Raw genomic sequence first — 17,986 nt, 5'->3', positions numbered from 1 at the left:
CACTTGGCTGCATAAGTTGGTTCCAATTGTAGGAAAGACGAAGTCACACAAGACAAAGTCTCGGAAAGCTCAGACGTATTCGAATAGACTTACGAGTGTGTGGTTGTCTTGGGTCATTCCGTCATGTTGCCCGCACGACAGATCTAAAAGAATCGGATGCTCTGATGGTATCGCAGCAGCCCAACAGCGTTTGCGCAGAGCTGGGAACGGAACCGTGAGTTGGCGGCGGTGGCGACGCGCTTGTAATGGCTTGTCTGCAGCCGCCGCGGACTCAGCGGAGTGTATCGGCAACTGCGAAGTGGGAGGCACTCCATAAATAAGGATCAGCCGCTGCTAACAAGTAGCCGAGCCGGCGGTGGCAGGCAGCAGACGTTTCCAATTTACAGTGGCACTTTCCGCGCGCCGCGCAAAGCCGGGGGCCATCACGACCGAGCGCCACTGTACTGCCGCCGCCTCTCTTCCTACAGTTTTATAAATGGCTCGAGGCTGCCTGGAGCGGATTCTTATTAAGCGAGCGGGTCGAGTGCTGCAGATGCGGAAAATTCAATAAAGAATGATCATTAGCTTCATTCGCTGAAATTTACGAGAGCGTGCTGAAAAGTAATGCCTGAGATTTTTTTGGTGTGAAAACTCTTACAGTTTTTTTAAAATAAAACGGGTGTCAAGGTTCTACGCTTCGTTATTCACGTTCGCATATTTATTTGACAACATATTCACTGTGGCGGCGAACACGTTTCTCCCAACCAGATATACCATCATTGTAGAATGAGAATGTTTGATTTTGTTGATTTTACTTCTGCTTGCACCGCTTCATCACTGTCAAAGTGAAATCGTCGAATGTGTTCTTTAAGGTTTGCAAATAGATGAGAATCGTATGGAGCCAAGTCGGGACTGTGTAGAGGAAGATCGATGACAGTGAACCGAATGCGCCGTATTGATGCAGACGTCGCAGAGCTCGTGTGTGGTCTGACATTTTCGTGCTGAAAAAGAGGGTGCTCCATGTGTGCATGAGCTTTTCGAATCCCAAACCCTATCCCAGCACGCTGTTTCTCACTTAGTGACATACACTGCGCAACTGAATTAAAACATAACTTTTTAGAAACCCCGTAATTGTCTCCTAAATGGTGTAAGGAGTGTGTCAGATCTCTGCCGCAAGCGTGATAGCCGTGAACCTTAGTCTTTGTGCTACACTCTGTTCCTAGAAACAGGCGTAACCTACGATTGTAGGACTTCGCATCCTGCCTTACGGCAGGTCTTGTGACGGGGGAAGCCTCGTCAGAGAGGTCAACCGCATGAGCGTCGAGGGAAGTGATTCCAGTGGTGGTTTCCCGTTGCCTTCCACTGATGATGAAATGATAATGAGGACAACACAACACCCGGTCCCTGAGCGGAGAAAAATCTCCGACGCAGCCGGGAATCGAACCCGGGCCTCTTGGCGTGACAGACCGCCGCGCTGACCACTCAGCTATCGGGACGGACATTCTGTATATAAGATAACCCAGCGACTCTCTCGTTCAAAAATCGCATTTGCATGTTGGTTCTCAGTCAGAAGGCCAAATTAACGGAGGTGTAAAAAGAAAAAAAAATCTGCCTTGACGTGCCGGAATTCGACAGCAGTAGGATAGTGGCATATCGAGAGTGCAGTTCACCGTTCTGCGCAATTGCACTGATCGAAACTGAACGTTTGTAATGCGAGTATGTGATCGAAGATTTCAAGAGGGCCATACTTAACGCGATGCGAGATATTAACGGCCCCGTACGACCAGCAGCCGAGAGGAAAGACATTGTTCATGGGCATGTTTGCAGCAAGATAAGTGGACCCACGGACAGTGAGGCGACGACTGGAGCAGCACTGTCGTGCTCCGACAGTGGTGCGTTCAGCGACAACTCTGCTTACAGGGAGGAGTAGCACCACAGCGTCTTTTCATATGAGTCCCGGTCCTAAGTACAGCACCACGGTGAATGTATCCGTGTGTAGTGGTACAGGGGAGAACCAAATTTGAATTCGTCCTCTTCGTACAGGATCAGCACCTATCCTGATGATGTGGCATTCCAATGGGTACACGACACCGTCACGATAGGTTTGCATAGCTACTAATTTTGACAGAAAGCTTACATTTGTGACGTATTAAGGCTGGTGTTTGTAATCTATCATCGAAGTTCCCGTGACGTTATCTTATGAAATAGCATTATTTTGTGCTGAGAGTACATTCCGAGGAAGAAATGGGACAGGAGAGAGAGAGAGAGAGAGAGAGAGAGAGAGAGAGAGAGAGAGAGAGAGAGAGAGAGAGTAGAAGATGAAGAACCGGTAGAGGAATATGATAACAAAGATGAGGCAATTCCAAAGAGGAAGCGCCCGAGGACACAAATCCCCTCCCATCACTTACACCAAAGAGGTTCCCTGCTATGCAGCTATCTGAGATCATAAATACTTTCCAGACAAGTCGTTCCAGATGTTGGTGCCTGTACGTAATATCTTCACATTTGTGGAGTACTCTAAATGAAAATAGGTACCTCTTTCGCAGAAAAAGGGAACTGTTTTTGAAATTTAGTCAATAAAATAGCCAAACTGTATGAAGTTGTGACTTATTTTACATGTAATAATATAAGATTCTATTGCTATGTGCTTAAATACATTTACGTATTTCAGCTATCTGTTTATAATTCGCAAGAGCAAAACTGGGACAAAAATCAAATTTGAGTGCTAAAGCTCCATTCGCAAAATTTTGGTGAACCATATAAATTTTTACTATCGTATTTTTGTTATTTTGCCACTCGCTGATGAATTATAATATCATTACATTATGCAATGTTGGCTTTCTCGGTCGGCATTTGGATCCATGGTGATTTTTGTTATATAGGCTGAGATTCTTTGATTTTAAAAGTAGTAACTGCATCGTTACAGCATTAAGCAGACGGAATATTTGGCGCAGAAATATCCCTTAGACCACCAATAGACCGCCAATGCAGCAAAACCCGCCGAGGAAACATTTCAGATAAGTACAGACGAGTTCGGTGGTGAGGCTAGACACTGTAATGGAACTGGCCACTGCACTCTTTCTTTTCCGCACGATACAAATAATTCACTACACGATCCAATGACATCGGATTTTTATTCTGCATTTACTCTAACTTTGATGTAATAACCGAAATGGTTTTACATTTCATAAACAGAAATAATGATGAAGCTAACATAAAATTAATTATTTTATGACGAACATAATTATTTTTGAACTTTCGATGTATTTAACAGTTGTATTTATATTTGAAGTCATGACTATTTGAAATTATAATTATGATCACACTTATTGTTTCTATAATTATCCTGAAAGATAAATTAACAGACATTCGTTTTCCTCTGTGAAATAGTAATGAAATTTAGTAGTCTTAGTTAACAAATATCGAATACACCGAACGTATGAACATTTTTGTACTAAAAATACCATATCTGTATTCTTGTTGATCTGAGTATCTAGTCGTTGGAGAGAGTCTGTTGTGAGCTGTTGGCTTGTGGAGTTGTGTAATGACGATGCAGGAAGATTTTTGCCAGCAATGTGAAGCTGAAGATAATAAATTTACGAAGTTCTGCACGTTTTACATGTGTGTTAAAATTCTAATAGCAGAAATAAGAAAGCCTGAATCGATCTTTTCAGCAACTGATCGTAATTTGGATCTTCCCTAGACATCGGAGCAAGGAAGAATATATCTACAAATAAATACGTCGTCAAAAGATAAGCAGAAAAAAATTTGTGAATTTTCCATGTTATTAATGCACGAATACTACCATCCCCACCTTACTCATCAAAACTGGGGACAATATAACGGAACCGTAACGTGGTGTGCAAGTGGTTATAGGTGAAGTTGATAATTTTTAGCAAATTCTTTTATAACTTTAAAACTCAGACAATTTAATAAGGTGGGAGGTGTTGTAACACCTATAAATGCAACGATGGTAATTAATTAAAGAAAGTGTGGCTTATTTGTGTCTATAAGGCCGTAATTTAATGGTGAGTGTTTATTAGCTGGCTGCAGACTGGCGTCGGCACAGCAGTATACGCCGGCGTAGCCAATCCCACTCTCCCCGCTTTCCCCAAAACCATTCCTCCCCCTCCCCCACCGGCGCCATTGCGGCTTTACCCCGAGTTACTGGCGCAGACCTCGTGGACACATTTTCATGACAAAATACCGCGGACGTGACGAGCATGCTAAGCAGCCGCGGGGGTTCCGAACGTGACTGGGAAAAGCCGAGATTTTAATTCATTCGCAAATGGCGTGGAATAAGTGTGTTTATCAGCGACGGGAGGGGAGGCGCGGAAGTTACCGCGAACGCGGAACGCACGCGTTATCCGGAATGCGCGTTGCTAATACGTGGACGCTCGATCCAGAACTCACTCCTGTCGACGCTCCGTTACAGTTTTTAATATCGCAACAATTGAAAACAAATTAATCACACTTATGGAATCCCAAAAATCTACGCGACAGTTTAAATTTTAAAATTTCAAACTAATTAATGCTGTTATGTAAGCAGTAACATAACGTACACCACTGGACGAACAGTGAAGCATCCACTAAACAATTTAGTAGCGTGAAAGGAAATGCGTGAATGTTCTTAATGATACAGCAGTTAAGTCACTAGAAGAAAAGAAGGTGTGGAGACAGAACCGATTAAGTTAAAAAGAAGGTATGGAGACAGCACAGATTAAGTTAACGCTGTTATCACTTTGTAATATCTCTTTATATTCTACTAATTATCCCTGCACAATTCTGTGAGTGAATTACGTTTCCTGCTTGACCATCTATATACTCGCAGAATCAATGCGCAAAGTAATACAGTACTATTACTATTCCATGAGCGCATAATTAGTCTTTATAATATTCTCTCTGATGTGTTGAGGGGACTTCTAGGATCTTCTCCGTGCCGAATAGCCGCATTGAATAATTGTAATTTTGCTATCGAGATTACTGGAAGAAAGAGATTGAAAATATATTGTATGCTACTCAAGAAAAATATATACTGAGCAGTTTCATCAATCGTGTGTGTAAGGAATTTCATTACATATGTATTCTCTAATTGGAAGTTTACACAGAGGTGTCGTTTCGTTGGTAATCAGAAGGGAACTTACGATGAATTGGAAACGAACCTGCAATTATTACATCCAATAGCTCCATTATTTCATCGGATAATTAAACTCTATCAAAGCAAACTTTCCGCTTGATCTGAGCTTTCCCGACTGACTACGCAATGAAGGAAAACCAAGACATTTTATTTACACAGGATTGCAGATCGCTTCGAATCATCGAGACTGCGGACAAGGAGAGTCATCGTCCGATTCTGATTAAACAAGTAAAGCTTAATTATAACTTTCATGAGCGACTGTGATGACTGTGATATGGCTGCTTATGAATGAGATCATTAAAAAAAAATACTAATAACTAACTTTCCTCCTCACCAGCAACCACTATAAACACAATAATAATTAAAATTATAACTTACACGAATTACAAGACTATAGCAGGGGTAAACACAGGTATTCCACGTCATACAACGTGAACTCGACCTTCCACAACAAAATTCCGGAGATTATTTACAGGTGTTTCCTGAGTAATTTGCTATAGGTGATCTCCAGGCAGACTACCTAGCTACGTTAGTTGGAACACCAGTGATTATCTGCAGGGAGCTTCTCTCGTGACCCTTCCGAGAGCAGAAGTATTCTGAGGTTCAGTACGTCAGACACAGTGGCAAGTGCGGTTGGTATGACTTTGTGCTCTTCTGTTTGTTCGATTTTTTTTTCTGTTTCCTAGATTCTGAATCCCAAATACGCTCTGAGGATATGTATGACATTCTTATACAGTTTACAATGACGGTATTTAAGGTGACGGATGTGTAGCGACGCGCAGAATTTCTAACGTCTCCGTCGCAATTCATGAAAAGCACTAACAAAATCGTATTCGGCAGCATGTGGAAAGCGCCAAGCACACTAACAATAATGAATTACAGCGTGGCGATGGTACGCAATACCAGCAGTTTATGAGTGTGGCACTGTAATCTTAAGTTCTAAATGGAGAAATTAATTTTTTATCACACAACTACCGGATTTCTTGCATGTGGTATTTCCCTTACCAAGTTCCAACCTCCCATTACGAAATACGATCTGAAGAAGTATACAAATAAGTCTGTTTCCAGTGAGAGTACATTCAGGACGTACTTAAGCGTCTATATGAACAAAATGTGTCATGAATCTGACGACGAGTAGCTGATGATCCAGCGTATTTTATTCTAGATGAAACCACTGACCGAAAAAACTGATGAGTACTGAATATTGTAATCAGTCCATGAATCGAGAGCATGTGAAACCTATGCTGTTGTTAATTTGCTCTCTGGAGAAAACGGGTAACGCCGCCATGATGCAAAGATTCACCAGTGCATTGTGTTATGGCCTGATGGAATAAAATCTGACTTAGTGCGTCTAGTGTTTACATGTGGACCTTCCTCCATGTTTCTTGCAGTTTAGAATCTCAAGTCATGTTACGTAAATTAAAACGCATGATCAGCATCGCTCAGGCTACTCATCGAGTCTGTCAGGAGTTAAAGGAGGAATATATATATACATGAACGAATTTGTACCTTGTATTGAGGGAATCTTGGAAGTAGTTTCATCCAGAATACAGAAGTACATACGTATTACGGAACTTCCTTAACGATCTTTTCCCATCATCACTCAATGGGATACCCGGTGAATGTTCCAATGGTCTCGTTAATAATTTTCAGAGCTTCTATGCATATTTTTAGATGCTTTGTCTGGCGATTCTTTCGCTGCAAGGAACACTAAAGAACAAACGAATACTGAAAACTACACGATGAAGCTCATGTCGGAGAAGAGGAATCCTTCCTCAAAACAGCCATGAGAAAACTAACGGAATGTATTAAGAAAGAAGTACAATGGTCCATTCTAACAGGTGCTTGAAGGTATTGAGGAACAAAATCCAGAGCAACGCGTTGCCAGCAAACCCTAATATGGAAAACGTGGCAACAAACAGGATTACCGTTTGAAAATAAATTACACATCTCCAGTTGCTGTTGATGTAGACTTTTCCTTTTTTAGTTTACGAATATTTGCTAATGATCGCAGATCTAGTCTCAATACAGAGAAAAGCACGGAATGTTACTTTTATCTACAGTTTTCTGGAAGGTTGACGGAAAAAGGTATGTTGACAACATGTTCCAATAGATTTTTCAATGTTCGAGTGAATTACTTTGGAAGGTTTGTGGTTAAATAACGGATATAAATTCCATGATAAATTTTCGCATCTGAAATTGGCACATTTTTAGCACGTTTATCACCTACACATTCCACCACTTTGCACCTTTTTCGTCACATTTTTGCACCTGGAGACCATAGCTCTAGTTACCACTACGTTACATCGTCTTGATTGTCATTGTCCCTTACAATGACCAATTTCTACAGCGAACTGCAACTTCGTATTCTATGCAACGATGTCCTACTGACAGCTTTGCTAGCACTTCTCCAAGATGTAGTGGAAGCAGACGTTATGCTTCAGGATGACGTACAGCGCCGAAGTGACGTAATGTACTACAGACGTTTCGACGTTGTGGGTACTGGAATGGACTGCTCCCCATTCTGAAGGACGTTTTTGTAATTCCGACTACATTAGTTTCATGAAACTTCCTGGCAGATTAAAACTGTGTGGCGGACCGAGAATCGAATTCGGGACCTTTGCCTTTGGCGGGCAAGTGCTCCACCATCTGAGATACCCAAGCACGACTCACTCCCCGTCCTCACAGCTTTACTTCCGCCAGTACCTCGTCTCCTACTTACCAAACTTCACGGAAGCTCTCCTGCGAACAAGGAAGTTTCATATCAGCGCACACTCCACTGCAGAGTGAAAATCTCATTCTGGGAACATTAAGTTTCATGTTTGGCAGTTTCGGCAATTGTGCTTTTGATATACATTGCAAGAAGTAGCTAATTTTTCATCTCCGGTAACTGAGTAAATGAGTGCAACTTTTAATTAAAACAGATGTCATGATTTCGAACCTCTCATAACTTACCAGAAAGTCTATTGTGTTTATCAAGTAGTAACTCTCTGTGTTTCACATAATTTTCTCTTTAATTAGTGGGTTAACAAACTCATGACATGAACAGCAAATTAGGTGAATACGAATCCCTTATTTTCTTAGTGAAACAAGTATTCCCTTAACATCGAGCAAGAAGTATGAGAAATAAACGCTTGCGCTCTGTCAGCTCCGAAGTCTAGTCAGCTCCGAAGTCTAGAACTCAGAAACGACAAAAAGAGAAAACATACATACATACACACACACACACACACACACACACACACACACACACACACACACACACCAGTGGTCTGTCCGACATTGTTGTTGATACTGAGAGATTGTTTCCCCGAACATTAATATTGGTAATCGAAACAGAATAAGGAGTGTTCAAGACGACGGCGACACAATCGAGCATAATTGTTCTTTAAAAGACAATAAATATTAGTAATTGTATAATTATAAGAGAATCATACAAATGGCTATAGTTAGGGATCTATAGCTCGGTCGGGTATCATAGAAAACCGGTTCAGTTTAGCGGACTACGCTGTAAGTCATATATTTCTGTTTCGAGAGTTCAGTAGAGCTCATGAATGCGTCACTGATAGAAAAACTAAATTCACATTTTAAAGAAGGGCTTGAGATTAGTTTTATAGAATAAATCATTCTGTAAAAGCCTGAAACTCTATACGACTGTTTCCATTGAGGCTCACTGCTTTATTGTGTTTAAAACAGTTTACACTTTATTAAAAACAGAACGCTTCATTGTCCGCAGCAGTAACAGGTTATCGAAATGTAATTAAGCATCAATTGTGGCCCCCGCAATCGCCTTTATTTACCTGCGATTATGTCGCGCACCGATCTGAACTGCAGTGTATGTTTAATAAATAACAATAAACCAAAATATATCGTTTTGCATACAGTGCGTTCCGACGCAATTATATGGCAAAATCAGATCAGCTTCAAACGACGTAATACACCGCCGAGCAGTGTGCGCATAACACATCGATATCTGACTGTCCTGTTTTTCTTTGAGCTTTTCCAACATTCTTCTGCAGAAAAGATATGTGATAAGTATACTGACTTCGGTACTAATGTCATTAACTTTCAGCGTTGTCATCGCAAGTTAAATAAAACAGAATCTAGGTTCTTTTGATGAGCCACGGACTGCTATAAAAAGTTCTTGTGAAAAATGTACCACTTGCAATCTAGTTGTAGGCTGTGGGCACAGGGGTTACAAAATGGACGGCTTACAAACGACCGCAGCAAATATTTTCAGGCAGTGATTCGTTGATAACTTGGAACATGGCTGCAGGAGGCATTAACAGTCCCGTTATGAAGACAGGCCTGAGAACGAATCGCTGGTTCGTAAGTGGATGCTCTATGTCTTGGTCCACGAAGAATCACTTCTAAAAGGTACAACTGTGGCAGCAAGTCGTTCTCGACACGGTGTTAATGTGGTATACTTTGTTCATATGTGAGACATTCAATGTAGATGTGTTTATCACGTGAGGGTCAACAACGTTCTGTATTCTGGTACGTAGAATTTTCGTTTCCCAAGAACAGTTTTTGTATGTAAAGCAACTAAGGCTGAAAGAAGCGCAGCAAGGACACGATATCTGACCCATCACTGCGACTCACACGGCGCAAAATTCACAGGGAGGATGCGAACTCTGCCAGCAAAACTTAGACTGTTGAGAGGGATATTTTTGCGTATGTGTTTGCTGGCTTGTATCAGAGTAATTACATTTTGGGGTTGGGTTCTTTGGGAAGGAGACCAGACAGCAAGGTCATCGGTCTCATCGAATTAGGGAAGGACGGGGAAGGAAGTCGGCCGTGCCCTTTCAAAGGAACCATCCCGGCATTTGGCTGGAGCGATTTAGGGAAATCACGGAAAACCTAAATCAGGATGGCCGAACGCGGGATTGAACCGTCGTCCTCCCGAATGCGAGTCCAGTGTCCAACCACTGCGCCACCTCGCTCGCTAATTACATTTTGTTTGATATCTTACATTCACTTAAGTTTGTATGCGAACTGCGCTGAAAATATTTGTACAACATTGCAAACGTCAAATGTATGCGTTGTGAGTATTGTTTGGAAACAAACTTGTTTCATTTGTTTACTATGCTTACTGCTGGCGATAAAAATGCCCACTGTATTCTTTGTTCTGAAACTTACGTTCACTGTTCCTCTGTTCTGATTTGGGTTTGTTTTATCGGCGTACGTTAACAGTGATACACAGCGGTTTGAATAGCTACACTGATGGAAAGTCGGCGAATATACATCGGCGCCAACCACATTGCATCTATAGAGAAATGTTACACTACTCTGTTCTGGGTTGCATGATTTGGTGATTGCATATTACAGGGTTTTTCACTACTACGAACGTGTTTAGCCAGGAACAAAGCTAACCTGGCGAGCAAACATAATAGAACATAATAATACTGCGAGAAACCTACAAAAAATGATGGTTGAGTTTATATTCACCCTTTGTACATAAGAACTGTTTCAAACCTTCTTAAACAAATGATTATCAATGAGCAAGGAGACACGCTCCCCTATGAAGCGAGCACCGTGCTGCCACCTACCTTTGCGACGTCGCATTTCTCTTCATCGTGTTCGCTGGTCTGTTGCGAGCGCGTCACGGTAGCTGGCGCTGGCGTCGAGGTGGACACGGGTGGCGACACCGGCGTCGGCGTCGCCGGGAACACGGGCGCGCCGCCAGGCGGCGTCTTGGCGAACTCTATGCGGCCTGCCTCGACAATAATGTTGGGGGGCGGCGGGTAGGTGGCAACCGGGTGCGTGGGCGGCGGCGGCGGCGGCAGCTGCTGCGCCGGGGGCTGCGGCGGCGGCGACGGCTGCTCGCCGGTCGCCTTGTTGTCATATGCCAGCAGCTGCGCCTTCTCCTCGCATACTGGGTGGATTTGTCTGCAACGAGGAAACGCGCCGGGGTTAACGCCTGCACCGGCATGTAGAACTGATTGAATAATCTAATAGTCTGGGCCATCACAAATCTGCAGAGCGCTGAGTTGCGTACGTGGAAACATAAGCTCCACGAACACAATATTAGTTGCCCCATTGCACGGGCGCACTGGTCACTTTGGAGCCTTGTACATGGAGTACAACTGTTACCAGACTGCCAAGTGACACTACACGTGGACGTAAGTATTGGTGGCGAAGTGGTGTGAATGTGCCAGTTGAATACGTGGAATCACATACTGGGTTCAAAAATGGCTCTGAGCACTATGGGACTTAACATCTGAGGTCATCAGCCCCGTAGAACTACTTAAACCTAACTAACCTAAGGACATCACACACATCCATGCCCGAGGCAGGATTCGAACCTACGACCGTAGCAGCAGCGCGGTTCCGGACTAAGGCAACTAGGGACCGCTTGGCCACAGCCGTCGGCTCACGTGCAGCACTTGAATAAACGTGTATGCAGTGATGAAGGAGTGGCCGAGTGGTTTAGGCGCTTTAGTCTGGAACCGCACGACGGCAACGGTCGCAGGTTCGAATCCTGCCTCGGCATGGATGTGTGTGATGTCCTTAGGTTAGTTAGGTTTAAGTAGTTCTAAGTTCTAGGGGACTGATGATCTCAGATGTTAAGTCCCATAGTGCTCAGAGCCATTTGAATCATTTTGATCAATCACGGTACATGACTGGCGCTTTGATGCGCATCTGATGACCTCACGAATGTCTTGGGAGTGAGCTTGCGTGAGGATTCTGTGAAATTCGAAGACAATGGAATGTTCAAATGTGTGTGAAGTCCTAAGGGACCAAACTACTTAGGTCATCGGTCCCTAGACTTACACACTACTTAAACTAACTTATGCCCGAGGGAGGACTGAAACTTCTGGCGGGAGGGGCCGCGCATTTCGTGACATGACGCGTCAAACCGCGCGGCCACTCCGCTCGGCGACAATGGAATAATCAGGAACTGTTTCTGTCGTTTACGGCTGACACTATTTACTTTGATCAAACGCAAAAGGACTGGAGCTGTTCATGAAAACATTTCAGGCAAAAGCCTGCCTATGACACAATGACGTCAGCCAGGTTTCATAGCTTGTACAGTCAAAAGAATTACATCAGCGTTCGTCGAAAATCAGATGGATTGCTACACTGGACAAGTAAGTCCCAACTGAACCTCACCTATACACCTTAGCATTGAACTTTAAAACCGGCTGCATATCAAATAAAATCGCTCCAAGATCCGACTGATACTGGAAATGCATTATCAATTGTAAAGGCTACTACTATTTTACATTCTATAATTACTGATCACGAAGGTATCGACTTTCCGTTTACTGCAGACAGTAGTAAGTCAGGAGTGTGAACAAACACAAGTACGTAAATTCTTCTCAGCGAGAGGCACCATCTATTACAAATGATTTTTCTAAATATTTCAACTGTATTCAAGCAGAAAATTTAGAATAAAGTTCATTGCATTTCCTTACTGACTGGTGCATACACATACGGAGTTTTATTCATTGTAACACGTGTTAGCCCGTTTAATTGTTAAGAATAAGGACAAAAGAAAATGAACAGATGGTTTTTAATATTATTTGATTTACTTTCATAAAAGAGCTTTTAGAATTTTAATATTGCAATCCACGCCTGCATTGGAAATTATTCTGTAAATATTTGTCAGCTGAAATATCTGAGAGACGTGATTACTGCCCTATACAGCTCATTTCCATAGTGTGTACACTTAACATCTGCTTCACAAACCGAAGTACTTGACGAATATGGACCCAACCGGATGATAAAACAATACAGTAACTGACTACCATTGTTTGGTACTGACCCATGAATTTCCTCTTGAACTACAAATAGAATGACCAAGCTTTTCGCTGATATTTGATTGTTAAGAACATAATTCATCAGCAGCCGATGTTAATGCCAAGTAAAGGAATTGAATTAATGTAAACAGTCTGCCTAAATAATACGCAAAAAAGTTTCAAGTATTAATCGCATGACAAAATGTGCCTCTTTGCGTATCATTTGCTAAAAACATTGTTTCGGTGTCTTGAACGTTTGTGAAATATTATGATTGTTACGACCATCCAGAGTTCCTGATATCATTCGGTTCTCAACTTTAAATGCAATTTCGATATGTCGATTATATTTTATACGCAGCAACGTATAACCTAAAATAAACCAAAAGCACAGTTTATGCAATGCGTTTTCACCACCGCAAAATCATAAGATTTCGTGTGATGTTTTACTTAAATTTAGTGCATCTTAATGACTACAGCGAGTAACGAAAAGACCTTCAGTCTTTATTGTGCGAAGATATAAATTTATAATACGGGAAAGAATCAAATTTTTATGGGCTATTTTCTTAAAACCGGATAATAACTGTTTCATAGCGGCCGGTACGTCCGCTCTAGAACTTCATCGAGAAGCCTCATAGCTTTCACTGTCACGTACAGTACAGCAAAAAAGATTCAAACACCTTTGAATTCAGACCTAACAGCTGTAGGGGCGACAAGCAGCGCTACAGACGTCGCTAACGTAGGAGACTTCCGTAGCTGTGTCTGCGGTTGTGTTTCGTGGCCCAAGCTGTCGCGGGCTGTCGGTCTCATTTGTCGCTCACGCAGTACTCGACCTAATGGGCCCTTCGCACTGAAAACCACCTCCAACAAACAAAAACACACAACTGCTCAAAGTCTGGCAAGTTTACAACTGTTCTGACTGCGGCAAACTTAAAACAGAATGCTGAATACTGTAGTTACTTCCGTGGACCACTCGTGAGTCGCCGTTGTATAACAAAGGAAGGAAATAAAGCAGACAAAATGGCAATGAACAGTCACCCAACACTGCTGTGCTTTTGCTCACTGATCATCAGCTACACACTCTTGACAAAATTTGCCCCATCTAGTTTTTCAAACTCGCAATTTCAAACAACTGCTAACTACAGTCGAAAACTAAGTAAAACTTCAAACTCGAAACAGTTATCAACCGATTTTGCTCGATTTTGTTTTCTGTATCAAGGCATCTTTCGACCGCGTGGAGCGAGTCTTCGATCGCGAGAAGACGTGCGTCGGCCGATTACTTCATCAGCGGAAATAAGGAATGTAGTAATCGAAATGAAATATGTTAGTTGCTTTCAAGATGTACTTAAGCTCACCCGTAAAGTACGGGTGTGACAGCTCAAATTTGTATACGCTTCTGTGAAGACTGTTTATACTAATAAAGTAATTAACTTATCGGTATAGTAGTGGTTCATTGTGAGATATATTTTTTGTTTGTTAAAAAGGTGAATGACTTGAGATGGAAGTATTTTCTTGTATTAGTTTGACTGAATGGCTATTGGAGGAAGTTAAATGACGTGACGTACGTTACACTATGTTAAAAAAATTATTTTATTACGTGAAAACTTATACAGCAAAGACACTGAAAGGTTGGTTTGGCTTTACGACTAACCACATATCGGAGTTTAAGAGTATTGGTTTACCTAAAAACAAGACGTATGCTCTGATTAACTGGTTAAAAAGAACCCGGCAAGAATAGCTACACATTCAAAAAGTTTATTAAAGCGAGACAGTGAAGCATTTTAAAAGCATATTTCGATGCATGTGTATAAGCAATACCATCTCCCAACACTACCTTGAAGAAAAGGCCTAACAGCTGCGGAGATTTGAAGTTGTGACGTTGGCGATAAGTGGCGAAATTCAAGATCTGTTTTGTGTTGTATCAACGAAGAGTTGGGTATAAAAGAACTCGCTTGCTATGTGATCGTAACGAGATCGTTATTTCACTAAAAAGAAATCATAGTGACTGTTACTGAACTGTTTTCGTGCGAGATTAAAGCAACATAACATACATTTATGCAGTTTAATCCTCATTACGGTTATAAAGTATTACATAGCATATTACATGGCAAAAGCTAATGTAAATTACACAACAGGAAACAGTGTTCATGTCTTGAAGTTTCCTAAAGGCGATGTAATGACACAGAAATGGCATGATTTTGCAGATATTTTGTTATTCAATAGTAAGGTTCGTTTTGAATGTAATATAATACTGTGTGTTTTAGATTATGGTATGTTATTATTTGCAGAGTAAATTTGCTTCAATACATTAAGATTAATGTATTTCACTGCACATTTTTCAGGTGTGTCACAGAAATTTCAATGCTAACGGAATTATGTCGGAAGCATCTGTCACAGATGGAAAACCCTTAAATGCTGCACTTCCAAAACCACAGTTTCATTCAGATGCCATGATAGGCATTTTTCTGTTCTGTCCACTCTTTCTCTCTTCAGACGCAGGACGATCCAGAGAGGGATCAGAAGTGAAAGCTCATTGGAGGCAGCAGGACCGGAAGAAAGCTTGAAGATTAGTGTAGCCTGCGATAGTGATTGTTTAAAAAGAATATCATATAACAGCCACCATGAACTGAAAGATGAAATTGACGTAATATCTTTGCAGAAGAACTGGGTGAAAACAGTGAAAGAAGAGTATATTTTTTATGTGTATCGATTTGTCTGTGCAATCCCATTATTTAGTGTACACCGTGATTGATAATCATTTGAAATTTGAGATCTATTCAGGAGGAGTTTCATTAAACACAAGTATAGTCACTGACTTTCTTCTTGAAATTGTACTGGTTCCAGAAAATTGTGTGAATACAACCGACTGCAAGGTGCACGTTTAAGGGTACTGTATAAAAACATTATGTGGGAATGGTTTTACTAAACCGGTAGTGTGCCTGAAAAAAGGCCCCAGAAGTTCCTAAAGTTCATACGTACGAAGGTATCACATTTTTTCAAAGATGTCAGCGACTTTCCTTACAAACGTGAAAGTCATGTTGAATATGCTACGCACGAAGTTAATAGTGATCATGCCTTCCTAATTGTTTAAGCCTCAATACCACATAAACAACTGTGCGTGTTCTCTCAGTTACCTAATGTCCATATACAAATACCAACTCAAAAATCGCTAATTTTACGAGGCACGCAATTCTTTTGGTCTTCGCTGCTGAATATTAAGACCACTGCTTGGGTATGATGTTAGGATATGATTGTTTGGATTCGATGTTGGTTAATGTAAATTACGAGGTTTTTACAAGATGAAAATTTGAATCCACATTTTAGTATTAACATCACTGACGTTAGATTATCTGAAAATAATTAAAAGTTTTTAAAATCTGTCAGCAAAAGTACGCCGTTGTTGCAGGCATAAAACAGTGTGGTAGTAGTGTGGAGTAGAAACAATGCCGAAAAAAATATACACTACTGGCCATTAAAATTGCTACACCAAGAAGAAGTGCAGATGATTAACGGGTATTCATTGGACAAATATATTACACCAGAACTGACATGGGATTACGTTTTCACGAAATTTGGGTGCATAGATCCTGAGAAATCAGTACTCAGAACAACCACCTCTGGCCGTAATAACGGCGTTGATACGCCTGGTCATTGAGTCAAACAGAGCTTGGATCGCGTGTACAGGTACAGCTGGCCATGCAGCTTCAACACGATACCACAGTTCATTAAGAGTAGTGACTGGCGTATTGTGACGAGCCAGTTGCTTGGCCACCATTGACCAGACGTTCTCAATTGGTGAGAGATCTGGGAAATGTGCTGGCCAGGGCAGCAGTCAAACATTTTCTGTATGCAGAAAGGCCCGTACAGGACCTGCAACATACGATCGTGCATTATCCTGCTGAAATGTAGGGTTTTGCAGAGATCGAATGAAGGGTGGAGCCACGGGTCGTAACACATCTGAAATGTAACGTCCACTGTTCAAAGTGCCGTCAATGCGAACAAGAGGTGACCGAGACGTGTAACCAATGGAACACGATACCATCACGCCGGGTGATACGCCAGTATGGCGATGAATACACGCTTCCAATGTGCGTTTACCGCGATGTCGCAAAATACGGATGCGACCATCTTGATGCTCTAAACAGGATCTGGATTCATCCGAGAAAATGACGTTGTGCCATTCGTGCACCCAGGTTCGTCGTTGAGTACATCGTCGCAGGCGCCCTGTGTGTGATGCAGAGTCAAGGGTAACCGCAGCCATGGTCTCCGAGCTGATAGTCCATGCTGCTGCAAACGTCGTCGAACTGTTCGTGCAGATGGTTGTTGTCTTGCAAACGTCCCCATCTGTTGACTCAGGGATCGAGACGTGGCTGCACGATCTGTTACAGCCATGAGGATAAGATGCCTGTCATCTCGACTGCTAGTGGTACGAGGCCGTTGGGATCCAGCACGGCGTTCCGTATTAGCCTCCTGAACCCACCGATTCCATATTCTGCTAACAGTCATTGGATATCGACCAACGCGAGCAGCAATGTCGCGATACGATAAACCGCAATCGCGATAGGCTACAATCCGACCTTTATCAAAGTCGGAAACGTGATGGTACGCATTTCTCCTCCTCACAACAACGTTTCACCAGGCACGCCGGTCAACTGCTGTTTGTGTATGAGAAATCGGTTGGAAACTTTCCTCATGTCAGCACGTTGTAGGAGGTCGCCACCGGCGCCAAACTTGTGTGAATGCTCTGAAAATCTAATCATTTGCGTATCACACCACATTTTTCCTGTCGGTTAAATTTCGCGTCTGCAGCACGTCATCTTCGTGGTGTAGCAATTTTAATGGCCAATAGTGTATATAAAAAAAGTAAAGGGATCAAACGGAGACTGCGAAACCAGGAGAGGGATGGTACTTGGCTGGAGTGCGGCGCTCGAGGTGTGGGGAGTAGCTGCGCTGGCTCACCTGGGCGACGCGGCAGGCCGGGTCCTGTCGACGGCGTCCGCCTGCAGCGGCACCTCCGCCTTGGCCGAGCCGCCGCCGCGGCGCCCGCCGGCCGCCCTGCAACACACACACCCACACATAACACAGCTTAGCTCCCCACACAGCTTACACGCTGCGCTCAGGTTACTTCAGC

At 42.5% G+C, this 17,986-nt stretch overlaps 1 protein-coding gene across 1 annotated transcript in view; it reads right to left on the bottom strand.

Annotated features, from left to right (window-relative positions):
* LOC126452148 (uncharacterized) overlaps positions 1-17,986 on the bottom strand; it is a 701,717-nt gene that overhangs the window by 646,280 nt on the left and 37,451 nt on the right. The window contains exons 2-4 of the mRNA XM_050091038.1: positions 17,815-17,910; positions 10,944-11,005; positions 10,666-10,829 (exon numbers count right to left, since the gene is read on the bottom strand). Coding sequence (XP_049946995.1) covers positions 10,666-10,829; positions 10,944-11,005; positions 17,815-17,910 — 322 coding nt within the window. The remainder of the gene's footprint in view (positions 1-10,665; positions 10,830-10,943; positions 11,006-17,814; positions 17,911-17,986) is intronic.

Source organism: Schistocerca serialis, chromosome 1 (genome assembly GCF_023864345.2).
Source record: "Schistocerca serialis cubense isolate TAMUIC-IGC-003099 chromosome 1, iqSchSeri2.2, whole genome shotgun sequence".
NCBI classification, from domain to species: domain Eukaryota; kingdom Metazoa; phylum Arthropoda; class Insecta; order Orthoptera; family Acrididae; genus Schistocerca; species Schistocerca serialis.
Note: the sequence above shows the minus strand (reverse complement) of the source record. Positions and strands in the feature narration are given on the sequence as shown.